This window comes from Saccopteryx leptura, chromosome 6, assembly GCF_036850995.1.
Source record: "Saccopteryx leptura isolate mSacLep1 chromosome 6, mSacLep1_pri_phased_curated, whole genome shotgun sequence".
NCBI lineage: Eukaryota > Metazoa > Chordata > Mammalia > Chiroptera > Emballonuridae > Saccopteryx > Saccopteryx leptura.
This window is the reverse complement of record NC_089508.1, coordinates 68,936,757-68,955,183: the sequence shown is the minus strand read 5'-3', so window position 1 is coordinate 68,955,183 and position 18,427 is coordinate 68,936,757. Positions and strand designations below refer to the sequence as shown.

The 18,427-nt window shown below is 37.5% G+C and overlaps 1 protein-coding gene across 2 annotated transcripts in view; it reads left to right on the top strand.

Moving 5' to 3' along the window:
* The window catches only part of AP4E1 (adaptor related protein complex 4 subunit epsilon 1), a 72,075-nt gene that overhangs the window by 29,002 nt on the left and 24,646 nt on the right, over positions 1-18,427 (top strand). For both annotated transcript variants that reach the window (XM_066342674.1, XM_066342675.1), the window contains 5 exons: positions 1,267-1,389; positions 1,492-1,601; positions 5,838-5,981; positions 7,499-7,607; positions 7,720-7,838. In XM_066342674.1, coding sequence (XP_066198771.1) covers positions 1,267-1,389; positions 1,492-1,601; positions 5,838-5,981; positions 7,499-7,607; positions 7,720-7,838 — 605 coding nt within the window. The remainder of the gene's footprint in view (positions 1-1,266; positions 1,390-1,491; positions 1,602-5,837; positions 5,982-7,498; positions 7,608-7,719; positions 7,839-18,427) is intronic.

Genomic DNA, 18,427 nt, shown 5'->3' with positions numbered 1-18,427 from the left:
CGAATCAACCAAGCTATCCTCAGCACCTGAGGCTGACTCTCAAACCAATTGAGCCACTGGCTGCAGGAGAGCAAGAGGAAGAGAAGGAGGAGGGGAAGAGAAACAAATGGTCCCTTTTCTTATGTAGTCTGACCGGGAATCAAACCCCAGATGTCCATATGCCAGGCTGATGCTTTATCCACTGAGCAACCCCAGGGCCCTAAATGAGAAATTTATATTCCTGAGTTCTATATAACTCCCTATAGAAAGGGGTTCCATAAAGTTTTTTACACAATACTAATGTGTGCCTCTATTGATAGACAAAGTAGTGTAAAACATAGGTAGTTGAATAGTCAGAATCTGTCTTGAATACAAAGAAGTGTCAAATGTAATGTTTTAAGCTTTTGGAAACAGAGGAGTGATTCTGTCAAGGACACTTGATATTCTTCAGTCTGGACTAGAACTGTTTTAAGTCTGCTGATACTGTCTCACTTCTCATACTGTGATTGGACAGGGCAGGCAGGACCTAATGGGGCTCATGGATTCTTCTTTATCATGGCAAAGCTCCAGTACCTTGACTCACTCATGCTCTTTAAAAGAGTTTGAAAAAAATTTTAGTGTCCACTTTGATCGTATATTATATATATCAGATCTTTGACTAAATGAGAAAATCATATTGAACACTATCAAGATGTTCAGTAGATTGTTCTATATTCTTTGAGGTTAATTTGAAAGAAGTGACTTGGAAATTTTTGAGCAGTGGCTCTACTTTGAAATAAATGCTAGGGCATCCCAAAATGATTATAGTGAAATAAACGACATATACAGTTTTTTTATACAAGTGGTAAAAACTGCCTGAAAATATTTTAAAGCATTTAAGGGGTGTTAGGAATATCTAATTCTATAGGGTCAAGGAATATAATACTATGTGTCCATTGGAATGTGAGCTTCTGGAGGACAGGGCTTTGTCTGTTTCATTCACTGCTGTATCCACACTGCTAGAGCAATGCCTGGCATGTAGGAGGTGCTCAGTAAATACTTGCTGCATGAATGAATATCATGTTTATCTATTACTACACATAATTCTCTTTATACTGTGGTAACATAGTCCTAATAATAATATAAACCTGAAAACAGTAAAGTTTATATCTTCGAATTTTTCTGTAAAAAGGTTTTTGACTAAAACTGACCTTCCAATTAGTTTGTTTTGTTATGAATTCTACACAAACATGTTTTTTTGTTATACCTTAACATGATCACTGACATTTTTATATTTTCTTTCTCTAGCTATTCTGTTTGAATGTGTGCATACAGTCTATTCTGTTTATCCCAAGTCAGAATTACTTGAGAAGGCTGCCAAGTGCATTGGAAAATTTGTCCTGTCACATAAAATAAATCTCAAATATTTAGGTAAGATGATTGGATCTTTTGATAGAAATTACAAAGAGAGGTTTTGAAATTTGCTGAGAATTTGTTTCAAGTCACTTTATATGATGTGATCTTTGCTTTTAGGACTGAAGGCTCTTACCTATGTTATCCAACAGGATCCCTCTCTGGCTCTTCAACACCAGATGACAATAATTGAATGCTTAGACCATCCTGATCCCATTATTAAAAGAGAGGTAAACTGATATTTTAAATTGTATACGTGAAGTGTTACAATTTCTAAACTTTTTGTTGCTATTATGGAGAGATGAAAGTGGTGAGCAGTGTGTATGAGTGTGGTTGTGTGTGTGTATATACATGTGTATTTTAACTTTTGAGAGCATTTTATTATTTCTACTAAAAGTTAAGGGACTTTCCAAAAAAATTTTTTTTTTCAGTATCCATAGGAATGGTTTTAAATTATGAATTGGAAGAGTTAGGTCCAGTTACTTATATGGATTCATTAATATCTTTTTGGTCCAAGAATTGTATCAATAGGAGACCTTAATTTTATTCCAAGTTCTTCCTATTGCTACAATTTTAAGATGTATTATATGATGATTAATAATTTTTCAGCCTGACTGGGCAGTGGCGCAGTGGATAGAACGTCGGACTGGGATGCGGAGGACCCAGGTTCGAGATCCCGAGGTGGCCAGCTTGAGCGTGGGCTCATCTGGTTTGAGCAAAGCTCACCAGCTTGGACCCAAGGTCACTGGCTCAAGCAAGGGGTCACTTGGTCTGCTGAAGGCCCATGGTCAAGGCACATATGAGAAGGCAATCAATGAACAACTAAGGTGTCGCAACAAAAAACCAATGATTGATGTTTCTCATCTCTCTCTGTTCCTGTCTGTCTGTCCCTGTCTATCCCTCACTCTGTCACTGTAAAAAAAATTTTTTTTCATTATTCTCTATAACATTTGTAAAATAGGCTAATAATACATTCCCTATTACATATGTAGGAGTATTGAAAGAATTAATGAAAACATTTCTAAAATGATTTTAACTTCTTGGAAGAAAAGATGTATAATTTACTTAATTTTTTAAAATGTTTTCCTTTGGTAAAATTGCTTGGTTGTCTATATAAATATTTCTGTAAATTCTCATGTAAAGAAATTACTATTCTTTCATTTAAAATGGTATATAGAACCTAGGATAATAAAATTGGATAGTTTTATTTTTGACTTTAAAAGTAATAAAGATAAAACTCTGGCCATTTGTCTCAGTGGGTAGAGTGTTGGCCCAGTGGGTTCATCCTGGGTTCATTTCCCAGTCAGGGAACACAAGAGAAGTGACTATCTGCTTCTCTCCCCCTCCCTCTTCTTCTCTCCCTCTTGCCTTTCTGCAGCTCAATTGGCTTGATTGGTCTAAGCCAGGGGTCTCAAACTCAACTCAGCATGTGGGCCGCAGAGCAAGATCACAGCCGTTCGGTGGGCCGCACTAGGTCTACAAAAGGCAACTGTTACGCAACACTTTTCTCACTGCAGTTGAAAACCAAAAAAAATCAGTACAACAAGCACAATCGTACATGCAGTTTACTCAGTGTCACAAAACGACCAGAAACTGTAGTTCGCATCACAACTGCTATTAACTAAGCTAATATCTAGCTAGGATGCTAGAGAAATGAAAAATACAAGTAGGCCCCTAGGCTTACTTAATTTTATCCAAAATATTTTGAACTTCGTGGATTAGTCTGCGGGCCGCACAAAATTGTTCGGGGGCTGCAAGTTTGAGACCCCTGGCCTAAGCGTTGGCCCGGACACTGAGGACAGCTTGGTTGTTCTGAGTGTGTCAGCCTCAGGTGCTAAAAATAGCTTAGTTGATTCAAGCATCGGCCCCAGATGGAGGTAGCTGGGTGGATCCCAGGTGGGGCACATGCAGAAGTCTGTCTCACTATTTCCTCTCCTCTCACTTAAAAAATAACTTAATTTAAAAAATTAAAAGCAATAAAGATAAGAAAGACCTAAACATTTAAATTAATTTAAAAGCAATGAGTTAAAAACAGTTATTGAGTAAACACTATTATATTAAATAATTGTAATTTTTAAATTATAAGATTATGAATTTTGAATATAAAAGGTACTATTTTTGAAACAAAACTAATTGGATACACATTTTTTTTGCATTTATATTTTTAATCTTCTGAAATTGTTATATGCCTTGAATGAATCTGAGAATTTTACAGAGTACTAATTTCTATGTGTGAGTATTGTAGAAAAATGAGAAGGCACAGAGAGATAGTAACAAATAATTATACAGCTCTTCAATTTTGAACAGATATAGAGCATACATTTTCTTTGTGTGGCTGACTAAATTGAACAGGGTTGACTTTGGTAGCGTTCTTATTGTTATATTGGATTATTGGGCTCTCATTTAAAAATCAGAGTCAAAGGGAAAATAGGTGACTCTTAATAATCAGTTCTGATATGTTTGACCTATTACCTGCAGAGAGAAAAATAGTTTGAATTCTTTAGGGATGGTAGTGAGTATCAGTGGTGCCACAAAAAGGCACCTGCAGTGTTGTGTCCTCAATGCCATTGTGACATCTAACGTCTTAGTAATGGTATGGCAAAAACTTTGGTCCTTGGGTGTGGAGTGATCCATTGGCTGGGATTTCCTTTGATCTGGTTTTACTGCCTTTCTTTCATACAGGGACAAACAAGGCAAGAAGGAGCTAACAGTCAAGACCTCTATTCGTGCAGTTCCCAATACTATACCCCATTCAGTCCTAGAAATGCTAGATTTTTTGGTGTTAGAGTAGGAAATAAACTTGATGTAGATTATCTAAAAATGTATAACATATAATTTAGAATCTACAGGGAGCACATCAGAAACAGCATCTTAAATTGAAAGCTATTGATGGGGGATCTATGTATTTATTGATTTGATTTTATTTATTTTTTATTTTATTTTATTTTTATTTTCCAAGTGAGAGGAGGAAAGCTAGAGAGACAGACTCCTGCATGCATGTGACCAGGATCCACCTGGCAAACCCAATGTGGGGCTGATGCTCTGCCCACCTAGGGCCATACTCTCAACTGAGCTATTTTTTAGAACCTGAGGCAGAAGCTCCATGGAGCCATCCTCAGCGCCTGGGCCACTGTCTCAAACCAATTGAGCCATGGCTGCAGGAGCTGAAGAGAGAGAGAGAAGGGGGAGTGTTGGGTGGAGATCAGATGATGGCTTCTCTTGTGTGCTCTGATCAGAAATCGAACCTAAGACATCCACACACTGGGCCAGCTCTCTACCACTGAGCCAACTGGTCAGGGCCTTATTTATTGATTTTTAATTAGAGTTAAGGATGAACTGAAAGAGTTGTTTAAAAACATCTTTCAGAATCTGTTATAAATTTGTATTTAAAGTCCTCGTCGTAAGAATTGAACAGTTAAAAAGAGCTCTAAAGATACTTTGATCAAGCTTGTCAGGTAGGATATGTGGAAATTCTCCTGCTGCTAATATTGTTGATCTTAAAATACCAGTGAATGATATTTTCTGAGTATTGCCTTTGGTCTCATACTGATTTCTGAGAGTTATGTTGTTTTTGGAACCTTAGTGTAAGACCTTAGAAAGCCAGCCAAATGGGAGCTTACTTTAGTACTGGTCTTTGTTCATCTTACTTGAGGATCAAGAGGTATGTTCCTCAGCACCGAGAAAGTAGCTATAAAACTGTTCTTTGATACCTGAGATTCTTGCTACGCTTTGAATTGTTTGAGCCACCAGCCTTTGTCTAGTCATTAGACGCAGGGGTCCCCAAACTTTTTACACAGGGGGCCAGTTCACTGTCCCTCAGACTGTTGGAGGGCCACCACATACAGTGCTTCTCTCACTGACCACCAATGAAAGAGGTGCCCCTTCCAGAAGTGCGGTGGGGGCCGGATAAATGGCCTCAGGGGGCCGCATGCAGCCCGTGGGCCATAGTTTGAGGACGCCTGCTTAGAGGCTCTTTGCCCTTAACTGACAAACCCACTTAGGTGCTGTTTTCTGTTGTTTGGGTAGTGTGAAAAATACAGTTTGCAAGACTGGATTTTTATGTGTGTATGTATGTATGTACACACATTCTTCCAGGCATAAGTACTGTAGGTTTAAGAAGCTGTTATATTTTTAGAAAATTGATTATAATAAAGGTTTAAACTTTTTAGTCTGTTATTTAGAAGTGTCAGATCATAATTAAATCAATAGAAGACTTTTAGACCTTGGTATTGGTCATAATTCATTTTTTAAACAATAGTTTTATCTCTCTTAAGTTCTATTTATTTCTAATAAAGTTACCTTTATTAAGTTCTGTGCATTTCCTGAGCACCTGTTAACTGTCCTGCCCAGGAGATCTATGTAAAAGTGGAAGAATCAACTGTGTTATTAACATGTATGTTACTGTATTTATTGGTGTTATCATGTATAGTTTTATAATATTGTTTTCATTTCTCTTTCTTAAATAGACTCTGGAACTTCTTTACAGAATTACTAATGCACAGAATGTAACAGTGATAGTCCAGAAAATGCTTGAATATTTACATCAGAGCAAAGAAGAGTATATTATTATCAATTTGGTTGGCAAAATAGCTGAACTGGCTGAGAAATATCCTTTGTTTGAACCATAATCACAAAACACCTCAGTTACACAGTGAGTTTAAAGTGATTATAATAGACATGTCCACTTGCAAGTTGAGTTCAGAGACCCAGCAATAACTTCCATTCCTGATATACAAGCCTCTCTTATCAAAAACAGGACTTTGTGTAGACTTCTAAGGGATGGCCTTTTTCCTTGCTCTTTTCATTCAGTTGGCCAGTATTGAGCAAGAAGATAAGGAACCTCTGCCTGCCTTCTCTATCAGTCCTTCCTTGTTTTTGACTTTGCTTCCTACTGAAGTTTCTTTTCTGAGTAAAAGTTACTGTTTTGGGGGTCATGGCGGGGGTCAGGATGCTAAAATTTAAACTATAGAGGTTATCAAAAGTGGGTTTACATTATATGGAAAATAATACAATAATTAATAAATGATAATACAAGAATATTCCACATGCTTACAACTGTAAACCTGCTTTGCTCACCCCTGTATTGTTTGTATTAGAAATAGAGCATCTGGGAACTCCATTTGCATGTTACTTTTCTTCACATTAGTTTTGTAAAAATTAGAGGAACTTCTACAAGTCACACAAGGATATTTCTTTCTCTTTAAGATGACTGTTAGCCCTGGCCGGTTGGCTCAGCGGTAGAGCGTCAGCCTGGCGTGCGGGGGACCCGGGTTTGATTCCCGGCCAGGGCACATAGGAGAAGCGCCCATTTGCTTCTCCACCCCCACCCCCTCCTTCCTCTCTGTCTCTCTCTTCCCCTCCCGCAGCCAAGGCTCCACTGGAGCAAAGATGGCCCGGGCGCTGGGGATGGCTCCTTGGCCTCTGCCCCAGGCGCTAGAGTGGCTCGAGTCGCAAAAGATTGACTCCACGGAGGGGCAGAGCATCGCCCCCTGGTGGGCAGAGCGTCGCCCCTGGTGGGCGTGCCAGGTGGATCCCGGTCGGGCGCATGCGGGAGTCTGTCTGACTGTCTCTCCCCGTTTCCAGCTTCAGAAAAAAAAAAAAAAAAGATGACTTATTAAAGCTAAGAAAGAATGAATGAAAAATGTTAATCAGATTATCTTGGAAATTTCTTAAGTTCTTGCCTGTGCAATAGCTATGGCCAGCAGAATGATAAAATGTTAGAACTGAAGAGGAACAATTTTAAATGAGTTTTAAACAACTTGTTCAAGTAGGCACATCACTGCATTTAGTTTCTCTAAAGCGTATATCATTTTCCATTATTTGTCCATAGTTTGCTGGAACATTTCTTTCAATTATTTTACATTTATTTATTGGATCCCTATTATGTACCAGGCAGAGTGCTAGATAAACCAACATGAACTGGTTTTTAAAATTTGTTAAATAGGATTTACTGAGCACCCATTTTAGATAAAACTGGATTATACAACAATTTACTGGCAGGGGTCAATGGCAAAAATGCCAAACTAGGATGAATTGGGAGGTTATTTTTTAAAAGGTTGATGCAGAAATCATAATTTTAGTAAGTAGCATTTGGAAGTGTACTTGTTCTTAACACTGGGACACATATGCTCCTGATAATGCGTGGTTCATTCAGACAATGAATGCTGTGTTTTCAGTGGGAGGAGATGTGATGCATCCTGACATTCCCAATAACTTCCTGAGACTGCTAGCAGAAGGTTAGTAAACTACTGCGTTCAATAAAGTAAAGGTTTTAAAATGAAATGTTTTTATTACAGAGTCCTTAGTAAATTTAATGGCAATTAAGATGATATATCAATTTCTTTGTAGGTTTTGATGATGAAACGGAAGATCAACAATTAAGACTGTATGCAGTTCAGTCTTATCTCACTTTACTAGATGTGGAAAATGTGTTTTATCCACAGAGATTTCTTCAAGTTATGAGTTGGGTGAGCAAAGTGCATTCAGTCATAAATGTTTACACTATTATTTTTTGTAAAAACAAATATTAACAATATATTTCCTTCAGAAATCATTCAGTTCTACTCAGCTAACTCCTTCAGCTGTCAGTTTTTCCCCCAGTGGCTACCTTCTGTCACTTCTCTACTGTCCATTCATTCTTCCAGCCATCTCACTTGTCTAGTCTCTTAAATATGGGTATTTGTTTAGATCTGTCTATGGTGCATTTGTTGTATTTTCTTAGTGAATCTATATTTGGATGTGTGAATAGTCATATATCTGATATATTAGTTAAGAAATGCTGCATGACAATGTTACCACAAACTTAATGCTAAAACAACATAAATTTATTATCTCATAGTTTCTGTGGGTCAGGAGTATAGGCATGGCTTGACTGGGTTTTCTGCTTAGGGCCTCTTCGGGTTGCAGTCAAGGTGTTGGCTGGGGCTGCTGTCTCATCTGAAGCTTGACTGGTGAAGGATCTGATTCCAAGCTCAGATATCAGTTTCTTTAGCTGTAAAACTGAGGGTTTGAGGTGCATACTGTCAACTCTAGGCTCCTAGAACAGCCTTTAGTTTTTTGCCACGTGGGCTTTGCAACATGGTTGTTTGCAATGTACATCGTCTCTTTGTAAAATGAAAGTCACACTTCTATGTAATTTAATCATATGTAATCACATATATCCTTTGTTTATTCTTTCCTGCACATATGGGTCAGTGTTTCTTTATGGGAGAGATTTGGAGAAGTGCAACAGCTGGGTCATAGGCTGTGCACATTTTAATAGTTTTACCAAAACTTAGCTTGTTAACTTAAATTTTATCCAGACTTTTATTTAAGAATTTTCTCGTCTAAGGGAAACTTGAAAGACTCGTATAACAAGTACCCCTATACTTTTCTTCTAGTGTCCCACTTATTCTTTTTAATCACTTTACTTTGCTTTCCTGTATCAACACCTGTATCTATATCTAGGTCTACCTATATACAGTTTTTTTTGCTGAACCATTTAAAATTGAGTTGTAGACATCATGACACTACCCATAAAAAATTCAACATGAATCCTGTAAGAATAACATGTTCGGACGTCAGAGTAATGGCGGGGTAGGAAGCGATACCGATAAATCTCCCCCAAAACTCAACAAGATCTTCAACCAGAAACAGAAAAACCTATACTTGGAGCTTCCAGATGCTTCGCAATACACCCAAAGGTATGATTGAGTGAAAAATTGGCTAAATATATAACCAAACCCCGAAGGAAATAGGGAGTAAGAAATGCTCCGCCTTCCTCACTAACCTAAACAGGGCGGCTTTCTCTGGTAACTGTGAATATAGAAACTGAGGCGGGCAAAGGGGGTGAATACATCGAGGCCGCGACACAAACAGCCGAACCAGGCTGTGGCACGGAGATCCAAGCCGAGGAAAAACTGATCCTGTGGCAACCCGGGCAATACAAGCTAACACTCGCGCCAAACCCAAACAAAGAAAGACAAGCGGCGCGGCCATTTTACCAGGTCTCCTGGTTGGTGCGCAGTTAGTGGGCGAGAGATTTCTTCCTAAGCCCCGGGAGTCAGTGCCCGTGTTGCCCCACGGAGAGGCAGGGTCAGAGGCCTTTCTGTGGGCCAAGGGCAGAGTCTCTGGGCAGCCCCAGCGCCCTGGGAAAGCCACGCACGGGAGGGAGTGAGAACTAATTCCAACGGTGGAGATTTTCCGTACTGGAGGGTGTTTCACTCAGAGGGAAACGTGGCCGGCCTCATATCCTGGTTTGCGCGCGCAGATAAGGAGTGAGCGATTCCTCCGAGTGCCTCGGCAGTGCGCGCCCGTGTTATCGCACAGAGGGGCAGAGTCAGGGGCCTTTGTGTGGGCCAAAGCGGAATCTCGGGCCGCCCCAGCACCTTGCAAAAGCCGCGCACGGGACGGAGCGAGACTCAATTCCAATGCTGCAACTTTTCCCTGCGGTTGGGGGTTTCACTCAGAGCGTGAGACTGCTGGCCGGATATCCTGGTCTGTGCGCGCAGCCAGTGAGTGAGAGTTTCCTCCAAGCGCCCCAGAAGTGGGCGCCCACTTGTGTTACCGGACAGAGTGGCAGAGCCAGAGGTCTTTGAATGGCCGGAAAGCCCGCCTGATTATGCTAGCAGCTCTGACTGACTGAGCCTTACCCAGAGCCCTGTGCTGAGTGGAAATAGAGTGGGGAGTTGCCAGCTCTTTGAGCCTCTTACTATCCAGGCAGAGGCAGCAGCAACCCCATAGCTGGATTATCAGGCTACTAATTGAGGAAGGAAAGACTAGGAGAAAGGCTCCAGAAACACGGACTCTCTCACTGTCGGAGCCTATAAATGCTAATAGCCTCGACTGCCAACGAGACTAAAGCACAATACATGACATTGCCATAGAGACTTATCAACTGCAAACCTCCACCTGAGCGTGGCAAAGGGGCAAAACCCGGGGTACAGAGTCACCGACCAGGAAGAGGGAGAGAAAAGAAAAAGCAAGAAGATAACCTCTCAAAATCAAGAATAATCTGCAGACTTTATAACCTATCCCATTTTATTATATTTGTTCGTTTGTTTCTCTTATCTTCATTCTTGATACTTTTTTTTTCCTCCTCCAATTTGGCCGATTAACTCTCTACCGGTCTTACTCTCTCCTCTCCTTAAACTACACTACCCATAAGTGTTACATCTCCCATTATCTTTTCTCTTCTCTTCCTTTCTCTCTATGAGGGTTGCACTCCAAAACCCTTAACTCTCTCTCTCTCTCTCTCCTTTCTTTTTTCTTCTTTTAGTGGTTCCCTCTTTTTTTCTCTCTCTCTCTCTTTCTTTTCTCCCTCTATATTAGTTTCTTCCTTTCTCCTTTACATCTCCTCTCATTCAAACCTCAATAACAAACAAATTATCTTATCTGGGACTCAAACTTATGTTTGTGGCATTTTGGGGGGCTTTTACTTCACCTTTTTAACTCACTAGCAGTGCTCCCATCCCTGGCTCTCCATATTATCTAGTTCTTGTTCCACTAAATACAATAGTAATTTTTTAATTTGTCCCCCCATTTTTCCGTTTTCCTCTTAATCCTCTCATCATAACTCTTAGACAACCAACACCTAAAAGCAAATCATTTTATTCTTGACCCAGATTTTTTCCTTATTTGCTTTTCGTGGGTCCATACGCTCTTTTTTTTCTTTTTTCTTTCTTTTTTTTGCCCCTTTATTACTTTTCCCCAATTCAGGCCCTCCATCACAGGCATTGTTAGTTATAATTCACAGTCCACCACAAGATTTTATCAAGAAAGAGGGGAGAGGAGAGGAGAGGAAAAAAGGAGGGGGGGAATAATTTCCCCTTTTTTTTTTATTTTTTTAATTTTTATTTTATTTTATTTTTCTTTATTTCATTATTAATTTTTTTTAAAAAAAACTCTTTTCAATTTTTTTTTATTTTTTTAAACTTTTTATTCTTTATTAAATCTCATTAATACTATCAACAAAACCACCCTCAGATGCCATTAAGGAAGAGAAAATCGAATATCATGGATACAAAAGAAAGAGAGGTAACACAGCTAGATGAGGAAAAATCTATGGAGAAAAAATTTAATATATTGGAAACCTTGGAACTAAATGACAGAGAATTCAAGATAGAAATCCTAAAAATCCTCCGAGATATACAAGAAAACACAGAAAGGCAATTTAGGGAGCTCAGAAAACAACTCAATGAACACAAAGAATATATGTCCAAGGAAATTGAAACTATAAAAACAAATCAAACAGAGATGAAAAACTCAATTCACGAGCTGAAAAACGAAGTAACAAGCTTAGCTAATAGAACAGGTCAGATAGAAGAGAGGATTAGTGAAATAGAAGACAAGCAACTTGAGGCACAACAGAGAGAAGAAGAAAGAGACTCAAAAATTAAAAAAAATGAGATAGCCCTACAAGAATTATCTGACTCCATCAAAAAGAATAACATAAGAATAATAGGTATATCAGAGGGAGAAGAGAGAGAAAATGGAATGGAGAACATACTCAAACAAATAATAGATGAGAACTTCCCAAGCCTGTGGAAAGAACTAAAGCCTCAAGTTCAAGAAGCAAACAGAACTCCAAGTTTTCTTAACCCCAACAAACCTACTCCAAGGCATATCATAATGAAATTGACACAAACCAACAGCAAAGAAAAAATTCTCAAGGCAGCCAGGGAAAAGAAGAATACAACATATAAAGGAAGGCCCATTAGATTATCATCAGATTTCTCAGCAGAAACTCTACAAGCTAGAAGAGAGTGGACCCCAATATTTAAAGTCCTGAAAGAGAGGAACTTTCAGCCACGAATACTATACCCATCAAAGCTATCCTTCAAATATGAAGGAGAAATAAAAACATTCACAGATACAGAAAAGATGAGGGAATTTATCATCAGAAAACCCCCACTCCAGGAATTACTAAAGGGGGTTCTCCAATCAGATACAAAGAACAAAAAAAAACAGAGCCACAAGTAAAAGCTCCAAGAAGAACACAATAAAACCAAATTTAAACTGTGACAACAACAAAAAGAAAGAGGGGGAGAAGATGGAGATTAACAATAGCAAAGGACGATGGAGTGCAAAAGTACTCACAAAATAGTTCACTACAATGAACAAGGTAGGGACCCTTTTCATTATTCAAAGGTAACCACCGTTGAAAAAACCACCACAGAAGCACATGAGATAAAAAAGATAGCAACAGTGAAAAGATGTATGGAATACAACCAAATAAAAACAAAAGATAGAAAAACAAAAGAGAAGGATCAAACAAGACACAAAACTAACAGAAAGCAAGATATAAAATGGCAATAGGGAACTCACAAGTATCAATAATTACACTAAATGTAAACGGATTAAACTCACCAATAAAAAGGCACAGAGTAGCAGAATGGATTAAAAAAGAAAATCCAACTGTATGCTGCCTACAGGAAACTCATATAAGTAACAAGGATAAAAACAAATTCAAAGTGAAAGGCTGGAAAACAATACTCCAAGCAAATAACATCCAAAAAAAAGCAGGTGTAGCAATACTCATATCGGATAATGCTGACTACAAGACAGGAAAAGTACTCAGAGACAAAAATGGCCATTTCATAATGGCTAAGGGGACACTGAATCAAGAAGACATAACAATTCTTAATATATATGCACCAAACCAAGGAGCACCAAAATATATAAGACAGCTACTTATTGATCTTAAAACAAAAACTGACAAAAATACAATCATACTTGGAGACCTCAATACACCGCTGACGGCTCTAGATCGGTCATCCAAACAGAGAATCAACAAAGACATAGTGGCCTTAAACAAAACACTAGAGCACCTGGATATGATAGACATCTACAGGACATTTCATCCCAAAGTGACTGAGTATACATTTTTCTCCAGTGTACATGGATCATTCTCAAGAATTGACCATATGTTGGGTCACAAAAACAACATCAGCAAATTCAGAAAAATTGAAGTTGTACCAAGCATATTTTCTGATCATAAAGCCTTGAAACTAGAATTCAACTGCAAAAAAGAGGAAAAAAATCCCACAAAAATGTGGAAACTAAACAACATACTTTTAAAAAATGAATGGGTCAAAGAAGAAATAAGTGCAGAGATCAAAAGATATATACAGACTAATGAAAATGACAATACGACATATCAGAATCTCTGGGATGCAGCAAAAGCAGTGATAAGAGGGAAGTTCATATCACTTCAGGCATATATGAACAAACAAGAGAGAGCCCAAGTGAACCACTTAACTTCCCACCTTAAGGAACTAGAAAAAGAAGAACAAAGACAACCCAAAACCAGCCGAAGAAAGGAGATAATAAAAATCAGAGCAGAAATAAATGAATTAGAGAACAGAAAAACTATAGAAAAAATTAATAGAACAAGGAGCTGGTTCTTTGAAAAGATCAACAAAATTGACAAACCCTTGGCAAGACTTACCAAGGAAAAAAGAGAAAGAACTCATATAAACAAAATCCAAAATGAAAGAGGAGAAATCACCACGGACACCGTAGATATACAAAGAATTATTGTAGAATACTATGAAAAACTTTATGCCACTAAATTCAACAACCTAGAAGAAATGGATAAATTCCTAGAAAAATACAACCTTCCTAGACTGAGTCAAGAAGAAGCAGAAAGCCTAAACAGACCTATCAGTAGAGAAGAAATAGAAAAAACCATTAAAAACCTCCCCAAAAATAAAAGTCCAGGCCCTGACGGCTATACCAGCGAATTTTATCAAACATTCAAAGAAGACTTGGTTCCTATTCTACTCAAAGTCTTCCAAAAAATTGAAGAAGAAGCAATACTTCCAAACACATTTTACGAAGCCAACATAACCCTCATACCAAAACCAGGCAAGGATGGCACAAAAAAAGAAAACTACAGACCAATATCTCTAATGAATACAGATGCTAAAATACTAAACAAAATACTAGCAAATCGAATACAACAACATATTAAAAAAATAATACATCATGATCAAGTGGGATTCATCCCAGAATCTCAAGGATGGTTCAACATACGTAAAACGGTTAATGTAATACACCATATCAACAAAACAAAGAACAAAAACCACATGATCTTATCAATAGACGCAGAAAAGGCTTTTGATAAAATACAACACAATTTTATGTTTAAGACTCTCAACAAAATGGGTATAGAAGGAAAATATCTCAACATGATAAAGGCCATATATGATAAGCCATCAGCTAACATCATATTAAATGGCACTAAACTGAAGGCTTTCCCCCTTAAATCAGGAACAAGATAGGGTTGTCCACTCTCTCCACTCTTATTTAATGTGGTACTAGAGGTTCTAGCCAGAGCAATCAGACAAGACAAAGAAATAAAAGGCATCCATATCGGAAAAGAAGAAGTAAAGGTATCACTTTTTGCAGATGATATGATACTATACATCGAAAACCCCAAAGAATCCACAAAAAGACTACTAGAAACAATAAGCCAATACAGTAAGGTCGCAGGATACAAAATTAACATACAGAAGTCAATAGCCTTTCTATATGCCAACAATGAAACAACTGAGAAGGAACTCAAAAGAATAATCCCCTTCACGATTGCAACAAAAAAAATAAAATACTTAGGAATAAACATAACAAAGAATGTAAAGGACTTATATAATGAAAACTATAAACCATTGTTAAGGGAAATCGAAAAAGATATAATGAGATGGAAGAATATACCTTGTTCTTGGCTAGGAAGAATAAATATAATCAAGATGGCTATATTACCCAAAGCAATATACAAATTTAATGCAATTCCCATCAAACTTCCAATGACATTTTTTAAAGAAATAGAGCAAAAAATCATCAGATTTATATGGAACTATAAAAAACCCCGAATAGCCAAAGCAATCCTAAAGAAAAAGAATGAAGCTGGGGGCATTTCAATACCTGACTTCAAACTCTATTATAGGGCCACGACAATCAAAACAGCATGGTATTGGCAGAAAAATAGACACTCAGACCAATGGAACAGAATAGAAAGTCCAGAAATAAAACCACATATATATAGTCAAATAATTTTTGATAAAGGGGCCAACAACACACAATGGAGAAAAGAAAGCCTCTTCAATAAATGGTGCTGGGAAAACTGGAAAGCCACATGCAAAAGAATGAAACTGGACTACAGTCTCTCCCCCTGTACAAAAATTAACTCAAAATGGATCAAAGATCTAAACATAAGACCTGAAACAATTAAGTACATAGAAGAAGACATAGGTACTCAACTCAGGGACCTGGGTTTTAAAGAGCATTTTATGAATTTGACTCCAATGGCAAGAGAAGTGAAGGCAAAAATTAATGAATGGGACTACATCAGACTAAGAAGTTTTTGCTCAGCACGAGAAACTGATAACAAAATAAACAGAAAGCCAACTAAATGGGAAATGATTTTTTCAAACGACAGCTCAGATAAGGGCCTAACATCCAAAATATACAAAGAACTCATAAAACTCAACAACAAACAAACAAACAATCCAATAAAAAAATGGGAAGAGGATATGAATAGACACTTCTCCCAGGAAGAAATACAAATGGCCAACAGATATATGAAAAGATGCTCATCTTCTTTAGCTATTAGAGAAATGCAAATCAAAACAGCAATGAGATACCACCTCACACCTGTTCGATTAGCTGTTATTAGCAAGTCAGGTAACAGCAAATGTTGGAGAGGCTGAGGAGAAAAAGGAACCCTCATACACTGTTGGTGGGAATGTAAAGTAGTACAACCATTATGGAAGAAAGTATGGTGGTTCCTCAAAAAACTGAAAATAGAACTACCTTATGACCCAGCAATCCCTCTCCTGGGTATATATCCCAAAAACTCAGAAACATTGATACATAAAGACACATGCAGCCCCATGTTTATTGCAGCATTGTTCACAGTGGCCAGGACATGGAAACAACCAAAAAGCCCATCAATAGATGACTGGATAAAGAAGATGTGGCACATATACACTATGGAATACTACTCAGCCATAAGAAATGATGACATCGGAACATTTACAGCAAAATGGTGGGATCTTGATAACATGATACGAAGCGAAATAAGTAAATCAGAAAAAAACAGGAACTGTATTATTCCATACGTAGATGGGACATAATAGTGAAACTAAGAGACATTTATAAGAGTGTGGTGGTTACGGGGGGGAGGGGGGAATGGGAGAGGGATAGGGGGTGGGGAGGGGCACAAAGAAAACAAGATAGAAGGTGACAGAGGACAATCTGACTTTGGGTGGTGGGTATGCAACATAATTGAACGACAAGATAACCTGGACTTGTTATCTTTGAATATATGTATCCTGATTTATTGATGTCACCCCATTAAAAAAATAAAATTATATATAAAAAAAAAAAAAAAAAAAAAAAAAGAATAACATGTTCTAGATCAGCGGTTCTCAACCTGTGGATCGCGACCCCGGCGGGGGTCGAACGACCAAAACACAGGGGTCGCCTAAAGCCTTCGGAAAATACATATTTATTATACAATACATATTTATTATACAATACATATTTATTATACAATACATACATATTTATTATACAACATATTTATTATACAATACATATTTATTATACAATACATTTTTATTATACAATACATTTTTAAAATATGTATTTTCCGATGGCTTTAGGCGACCCCTGTGTTTTGGTCGTTCAACCCCTGCCAGGGTCGCGACCCACAGGTTGAGAACCGCTGTTCTAGATAATGATTAAACCATTATTATACCTATAATAAATGTAACATCAATTTATTAAAATCACCTAATATACAGTTTACATTCAGATTTATTCAGTTTTTAAAAAATGCCTCTTATGGCTGTTTGTCTACTCCTCTCAATCCTAGATCCAGTCAGGGTTCACAAATTGTATTTAGTTGTGTCTTTTAGCCTTTTAATATTTTATAATGAGTCTTAGTTTCTTTCTGTTTTCATAACATTGATTTTTTTTTGGATGAATAGTGTTAACTTGTAGACTGTTCAAAATTTCTGAATTTTTTGATTATTTCTGATTCAGTTAAGCACCATTGGCAATATTATATACTTCCCACTGCATCATATCAGGATGCACATAATTTCAGTTCCTCCAGTTATTGGTGATCGAAAGCTTCTTTGTTTATTGAAGGTGCAGCCGTCAGACTGCTCCATTGTAAAAGGGTTCTTTCTCTTTAGTAATTTGTAACTAATCTGTGAGGCTGTGTGAGCCTATTTTCCTCAACTCTCTTTTACCAGTGGTTTTAGCATTGATCATCTTTGCCTAAATTGATTGTTGAATTTGGTGACCATTTGTTTTTTTCCTCCATGAACATGACATGTCATTCCCTATATTTAGAGTGTTTTTCTTTACAGCATACAAATCCTGTACGTGTTTTGTTAGATTGATACTTTATTTCATTTTTTTAGAGCAGTAACACATTTATTTTTAATTTTGGTTTCTAGATGTTTGTTGCTAGAACTATACACAAATGTAAATAGCTTTTTGTATTTTGATCTTGTGCCCTGCAATCTTGCTGAAGTCATTTATTAATCTAGGATTTTTTTTGTTAATTTCTTGAAACCTTGTTAAGGATTTTTGCATCTCTGTTCATAAGGGATACTGGTCTATAGTTTTCATATTTTTCTACTCTCTCTGTTTGGTTTTGTTTATCAAGGGAATACTGGCTTCATAAAATGAGTTGAAGGTATTCTTTCCTCTTCAACTTTCTGGAAAGATTGTAGAAGAGAGTTGTTTGGTTTTTAAGTGTTTGGAAAATTTCCTGTTATCCTGATTTCTAGCTTGATTCTTTGTCAGAGAAAATACTGTGTGACTTCAATTCCTTTTAAATTTGTTGAGGTTGGTTTTATGGCCTATGCTACAGTTTCTTATGATTTGTTCTTTGGGTGCTTTAAAAGAATGGTGGGTATTCTGCTGTTGTTGGGTGGTATGTTCTATAAATGTTGATTAAATTCTTTTGGAGATGGTGTTGAGACAGGGGTGTTGAGATTAATCATGTGGCCTCCACTGACACTGTGAAGGGGTGGCCTTGTTATTGCTGAGCAGTGGTGAA